This window comes from Akebia trifoliata, chromosome 16 (genome assembly GCF_017979445.1).
Source record: "Akebia trifoliata isolate Shusen 1 chromosome 16, ASM1797944v1, whole genome shotgun sequence".
Taxonomy (NCBI): domain Eukaryota; kingdom Viridiplantae; phylum Streptophyta; class Magnoliopsida; order Ranunculales; family Lardizabalaceae; genus Akebia; species Akebia trifoliata.
Genome location: NC_141390.1, coordinates 2,190,725 through 2,198,224, shown reverse-complemented (window position 1 = coordinate 2,198,224; position 7,500 = coordinate 2,190,725). Strand labels below are relative to the sequence as shown.

The window sequence follows — 7,500 nt, the reverse complement described above, 5'->3', positions numbered from 1 at the left end:
TCAACAACTTTTGAACACATGTCACCATATCCTCCACTATAAAAAAAAAAAAAAAAAAAATACAACCATTCCTTTACATACTCCATTATTTTAATCAAAACTCACCCCACTCAACTTACCTAATACTCCACCCAAATTGATTGAAGGATTCAACTCATTTGAGCCACAAATAACCTACTTACACCCCCCCTTCACAAATGCCCTTTCACCACCTTCAATTTACACACACCTCCTTTTACAAATCTCACACCATTTTACGTCTTTTCACCATTTCACCCTATTCTACCCCTAAAATTAACTTTAAAAATCCTATAAAACCCTCAATTCTCAACACAATCTCCCCTCCATGTTTGAATCCTCCTTAAGATTTGATAAAAAAAAGTCACTCTCAACCCTTTACTCACAGTCAACATTCAACTCACTCTCAATTTCCTCAACTTATCAACTCAACCCAAATCTATAATACACAAGTGCACCAAGAGAAGTCAAAGAAGGCTGATCCCTTTAAAGGAAAAGAAAGTCAAGTAAAAAACAATGTAGGGTTTGGATAAGAAATGAAAGAACTCTCTCTTTCTCTCCTCTAAACACTCTTCTTCTACTTTTCCCTTATTTTGTTTTTATTTTATTTTATTTGGTTTCAAGAAAACCTCATCTACTTCTGATAGATTGGGTTTTGGCCCGATTGAAAGAGTAGAGGTTGATAAGTTTTTTGAAACAAAGCACTTTTAAAATCCCTACACTAATGCACACATCACAAAATTTTCGAGACTAAGGCCTTGGTCCTTTTCCTTATGAAAATAGGCCCTTAATTAAAAGTCCACACTTTTTTCAAACTTTGTTCGAAGGCATGGATCCATGATGGGATCCCTTCCTCAATGAGGAATCCGTTAATGGTTTAAGTTGAAATTGAAGTCCTTTCCACTTGAGGATACAAATCGATTTTTCAACTTTTATTTCATTTTACAAAAATTGACTGAATCCGAGGTTACTACTAATGGTGGAGGGAGTAGAGTGCTTAACACATTCCTTACTTTATAATATGAACCACCTTACCTAGATCTAGGGTAGACTAATGGAATTTATCCGTACAAGAGTCACTAAAAAAATGATTTTTCGAAACCTACTTTTCGAGTGACCATTCACACTCTTTTTCCAAAGAAAGAATGATGACAACTCCAAACCCAAGTAGGAGAGATTTCCGAAATCAGAAATCTCATGTTTATAGGAACAAAACAATACTTTAAACCATGATGGTGAGTACTTCAAATCTTTTACTGACTTTGCAAGCCACAAGGTGAACCAAGAGGATTTGATGAAAAAAAAGTCCACACGAAATTGTTGTATGTGCTTTTAAATTTGGAAGTCGATAGCTAGCTTAAGTTTCACTTTAATAACATTTATTTTTTCATGATTGTTTAACTTAGTTTCAAAGTCCAAAAATTGTTGAAATAATCTCAAAATATAAAAATAAAGATGGTTGAACCAGTTCTTCTTTTCGGATAGATCTTTGTGAGCTATCCCCCCCCGGAAAAAAATATGACCATAGCCAAACAGACATCAAGATCAAAAGTTAACTATCTAAACATAGAAATTAGATTTATTATTGATAATTAATTACAAAAATCCAATAAAACATAATCCTAGTCAGATAAACTCTATATCTAACAAGTCTAATCCATATCTTAAGGATTCTAATATTATCTTAATCAATCTCTCTGATCTTATCTTATCCGTAAAACATAATCCTAGTCACAGATAAATTCTATCTCTAACAAGTTAATCCATATCTTAGATAGAAAAACATAATCCATATCTTAAGGATTCTAATCTTATCTTAATCAATCTCTCTGATCTTATCCTATCTGTAAAACATAATCCTAGTCACAGATAAATTCTATCTCTAACAAGTCTAATCCATATCTTAGATAGAAAAACATAATCCATATCTTAAGGATTCTAATCTTATCTTAATCAATCTCTCTGATCTTATCCTATTCGTAAAACATAATCCTAGTCACAGATAGATTCTATCTCTAACAAGTGTAATCCATATCTTAGATAGGAAAACATAATCCTAGTCACAGATAAACTCTATCTCTAATAAGTCTAATCCATATCTTAAGGATTCTAATCTTATCTTAATCAATCTCTTTAATCTTTTTCTAATCTTATCATATCAGTAAAAAATGATTTAGTGTATCATAGTACACCTTATTATATGTCTTCATAACTTGATAAATTAATATCAGGATTTGATTTCATTGCTTTAAAAAATATAAACAATAGAATTAGCCTTTTGACTAGACTAAATTTAACCACCATTCTTATCATTGAAGTTGGGTGGGTAATGTGGAGCTTGGTATAGGGAATATCTTTTAAAATATATTTTACAATATTTCGAACCCCACTTCTAAATGACATAGCTACCCACAATTTATATCTTTTTTTCTTCAAAACTAAGGGGAAGAATGGTCCACGTACTCGATTAATTAAAACAATCTTTCATGATATCTAAGTAGGTTATATTAGTGTGAAGTTGGAATTGTTTTCAACTATTTTAAAGGAAAATGTTCAAGTAACATTAAAATGTACATCAATTCTCACATCGCTGACGTGGATGTGTGTAAGAAACCATAGATACTTTTCATTGAGATATGCCCCTCTAGTTTTGGTCAATATTAGAGGCACCCGTCTTCTTCAAATTGATGACCCCACCATGACCTAAGTTTTGTTAGAGAAACAAACGTAAAATAACTTAAATGCCCTTTTCTTCAACCTCAAGCCAAAACCCTTTGAGTTTTTTCTGAAAAAATATGTCATCTTCAAGTTGTTAGCCTATATATATATAACTAATTAATTCAATCGACCTTGTCTTCACATTATTGTTGAAAATCCTTGATTTTTCTACCAAAATTTCATCCTTTTTCTCCAAAGAACCTATCTTGTTATTGAGGTTGAAGGTTGAAGGGGATAGAATCCTAGGATTGAAGACAAAGGTGAATATCTTTCATCTTCAAACTACTAATCCGTAGGGTAAACTATTTTTAACCTATTCAAATACGTCTTTGATGTCTTGTAGAAATCCTAGAGTTTTATATCTGAAATTCCATTGGCCTTCAACTTCTGCAAAAATCATCTTGTTCTTAAGGTTTGAAGATCGAAAAGAGAATTTTAAGCTTGGGTTGGTGTAAATCAAAAAGACAGAATTTTGAAGATTTTGGCCATTTACATTAGCCTCTCTCAAAGGACCTATGTAAAAGGAAACATGCCATAAAGTTTGAAAATACAAAGGGTGTATCTCTAATATTAACCAAAACGTGGATGGGCACGTCTAAACCCTAAATCACCCAAAGGTAAAATTATAAATGTAGGTTGGTGTATGTGTTCCCATTCTTATCCAAAAAAAAAAAGTACTTAAACCCCATTCAACTCACCATGAACTAAGATCCTCCTAGTGTTCCCTTGCTTGAATCCTAAACTAAAGCCATGAGTGTGATACAAAATAGTTCCAGGCTTGTAAAGCCAATTTACAAAGGTGATCCACCCTCGAACACCCAATGTATCCCTCTCACTGTGTTTGATAGATTTACTTATGACACATACATACCCTTGATCTATGCCTACAATCCCCCAAATCCATCAAATGCATTGCTACAACTAGGCCTCCAACACGCTCTATCAGAGTATAGAGAGTGGGCAGGTAGGTTTGATACAGACAAGAAAGGTTGCCGTATAATTCTACTCAACGACGAAGGTATGCGATTTGTCGAGGCATCAGCCGATTGTCCTCTTGTTCAGGTCATGCCCTTTACGCCATCGACATTGCTAAGCCTTAACCCGAGCTTCGAAGGTGTAAAAGAATTGGCTCTGGTTCAACTCACAAGGTTCACTTGTGGGTCTTTAGTTATAGGGTTCTCATGGAATCACATGGTGGCTGATGGTCATTCTGTGGGCCAGTTCATGGTTTCATGGGGTCAAGCTTGTCGAGGAGTTGAGATGAACCCATGTCCCCTCCATGAACGAACCATCTTCACTCCTCGAGACCCACCAAGGTTCGAGTTTGAGCATAGGGGTGTTGAGTTCATCACAAACAAGCTAGATGATGATTCTAGATCCTCTAAGCCTTTATCGGGGAACAATGTGGTAATGCATGTAGCCCACTTCACATCAGAATTTGTAGCCAAGGTTAAGAGGAAGGCTGCTTTTGCTTGTGGTGTTGACAACCCTTATACAACATTTGAGAGCTTGGTTGCTCATCTATGGCGAGCCATGACAAGGGCTCGTAGGCTTAATGAGTTCGAGACAACCCATATTAGGATCTCAGTGAACGGGCGTGTTAGGTTGAATCCTCGTGTGCCTGACACCTACTTTGGTAACGTTGTGCTTTGGGCATTCCCTACTGCTCAAGTGAAGGATCTATTGCACGAGCCTTTAAGTTACGCAGCAAAGAAAATACATGAAGCAGTGACGAAGGTGAACGACGATTACTTTAAATCTTATATCGACTTCGCAAGCAACAAGGTAGATGAGGAGGGTCTATTGGCAGAAGCCCATAGAAAAGTGGAAAATTTGTCCCCAAATTTGGAAGTGGATAGCTGGCTCAGGTTTGCATTTAGCGATGTTGATTTTGGTGCAGGCAAGCCTTACATATTCATGCCCTCTTTCCATCCTTTGGAGGGTTTGATGTATTTGGTTCCTTCCTTCACTACTGGGGATAGAAGCATAGATGCCTACATTTGTTTGTTTGAACAACACATGGCTTCCTTCAAAGAAATCATTTTCTCCTTAGACTAATCAATACCAATGATGGAATAAAAATTTTGGATGAGAAGTTTGAACTATCCCTTCTCTTTTTGTTACTTTATATTTACTAATGGGTGATTGATAACTTGGTTTTGAATCTTGATTTTCCATCTTGCCTAGTTCATGAGAAATACCTAGATGGCTTAGAAAATTTTGACAATTTCTTTTAGAGTCGTGATAATTTGATACTTCCCACAAACATATGCCGCCCATCACAGAACTGTACGTAGATCATTTGCCTCGGGATAGATAAGAAAAAGATTTATGATTTTGCATATCCCAAGGCAAATGATCTATGGTTCTATGATGGGGGGTGTATGGGGCGTTAGAAAATCATTATTCTTTTTTTTTTTTTTGAAGATCTACTTGTGGAATGCCCATATGCACACGTGTGAAACTAGAAAAAAAAAGGGCATTATGTGATAGTGTGAATATGGAATTATTACCTTAATAATAAAAAATAAAAAATTGTGTAAATTACACTTTGACCCCATATAGTTTGGCATAATTTCATTTTGACCCTCTAATATTTTGATAATTGCACTTAACTTGCCTTTTTAAAATTCAGATATTATTTTACCCTCTTATTTTATATTAATTTTTAAAACAAAGATTAAAATGTCCCTGTCTAAGCATTTGTTGAACCCATTTTTTCAGAGGCATAATTTTATTTATAAAAAGGAATAACATTTTAAAAAGCGCCAAATGATCTTTGTAAAAGGAACCTAACAGTTCGGTTGATGGAAGGGTGTAAGTGAACCTCTTCGATTACTATAAGGGAGGTAAGTGCAATTATCAAAACATTAGGGGAGTCAAAAATAAAATTACACCAAACTACAAGGGGTAAAAGTGTAGTTTATCCTAAAATATGTAAAGAATATTTACAATATTTCTAATTATATAAACACAAATCTAAGAGTACCTTAAATAAATAAAAAATAATTAAATCATAATTTTTTTTTTCTAATCATTTCAACAGAAATAATGTAAAAATTAATTAATAGAATAATATAAAAAATTAAATAAATTATGTGAAAAAGTTTATAATTTTTCTAGTTATATACACACGAATCTAAGTGTACCTGAAACAAATAAAAAATAATAGAATCATATTTTTTTAAATTTCTTTCTAATCATTTCAATACAAATAAACTAATAAATAAATAATAAATTCAGAACTTTTACCATTTAATATATATATCTAAGAACATACCTTAATCTTGATTTTTTTTAAGGTCTATTGAGCGACCACGGTTGATCACTTCAACTTTTCATGAATCCTAAAGTAAAAAAAATAAAAAATATTATTTTAAAATCTATTTAAATAAGAACAATGGATAAATATATATGTTGTATTTTTCTTAATTCCATGCCTTAAACTGATTATTTTAGGATTTCTAGTGAATAATTCCTGCAAAATTCACGCAAAAAAAAAATTATAAATAATTTTTTTTTGGAGGAGGAATAATGAAAAACATAAATTAATTATGATTTTTTAGAGTCCCTAATCTATTAAAATCTATTTCAATGAGAAAAATGGAGAAATAAGATTTTAATAGCATAAAGAAGAATTAGATTGGAGCTTGAAGTGTCGGCTTTTGTAATGTCTTAAAAATCTATTTCGTATCTAGAGGTGATTGATTGTTACACTATGTGTATCTCTAGGATTTTTAACAAATATTTAGAATTGATTTTATAAAAATATATGGAGAGGAGAACTAAGAGAAATTAACATTTGCTTCGATAAGCAGGCACAAGTAATTAATCAAAATATGATCTTTTTATAAAAGTGAATTAAAAAAAAAATCTGAGTACACCATTAAATTCGTATTGAAAAATTATCCAAAATAAACTATTTTCGGATGATTTATCTCTCTTGATACTTTGTGTGTGCCTTAAGCCTGAATTAGCTTCGAGACACTTACAAAATAACTCGTACATGATTTGGCTCCTTTAATTACATAATAAAATGTGCCAAAATGCATTGATTAAAAAATTAGTAAGTGCAAGGCATGAAATTGATCTTAACATGATTTTCTATGCAAAACCTTGAATGATATAGATTAAAAGTAGATAAGTACCTCAAAATACATGAATTAATGTGAATATATAGGCACTCATCAACAAACTTGTGATTAGATTGGATTTTGTGGTGAAAATATACGTTACACAATGTGAAAAAAGCCCAAATTTGACATTCGTGGGCCGTAAAATTTCATAAAATTCGACGGACCAAGAGGTCAAATTGGTGTCGAATTTTTCATTGTCAAATTTTTTTTTCGACTGGCCAAATCTATCAAATTAATGAAGGATGAGAGAAATTCGACAGCTCTAAGCTATCAAATCTGGGAACATCAAGAATTTCGACGGTCCGAGACCGTCAAAATTCAGATTCTAAAATTCGTGGGCCTTGGCCCATCAATTTTTTCTGTAGAATTTTCTAGTTTTCATGTAGTGTTATTGGGTAATCAGTATGTCAAATTGATGAATATATGAGTTTAATTTGACAATTTGAAAATTAATGAAACCAAATGAATAATACATGACTAAAAGATGGCATGCACAATCACACATGTATCGAAAGCGTTTATTTGTAATTTAAAAATACTTATTAAAGGGATTTTAAATATTACATGGTAAAAATGGGATACTTTTATAATTTAGAAAACTAAGCAACATGATTATACGGTCATGGGT

General features: G+C 32.6%; 1 protein-coding gene across 1 annotated transcript; it reads left to right on the top strand.

Moving 5' to 3' along the window:
* Window positions 1–385: 385 nt before the first annotated feature.
* On the top strand, window positions 386–5,375 carry LOC147382222 (agmatine coumaroyltransferase-2-like). The gene has a single exon (XM_086428034.1). The coding sequence runs from the start codon at window positions 3,487–3,489 to the stop codon at window positions 4,792–4,794; it is 1,308 nt and encodes a 435-aa protein (XP_086284160.1). The 5' UTR covers window positions 386–3,486; the 3' UTR covers window positions 4,795–5,375.
* The last annotated feature ends 2,125 nt before the right edge of the window (window positions 5,376–7,500 follow it).

Coding starts and splice junctions, on each gene's coding strand:
- LOC147382222 (XM_086428034.1), top strand. CDS start 3,487: ATGAGTGTGATACAAAATAGTTCCAGGCTTGTAAAGCCAATTTACAAA.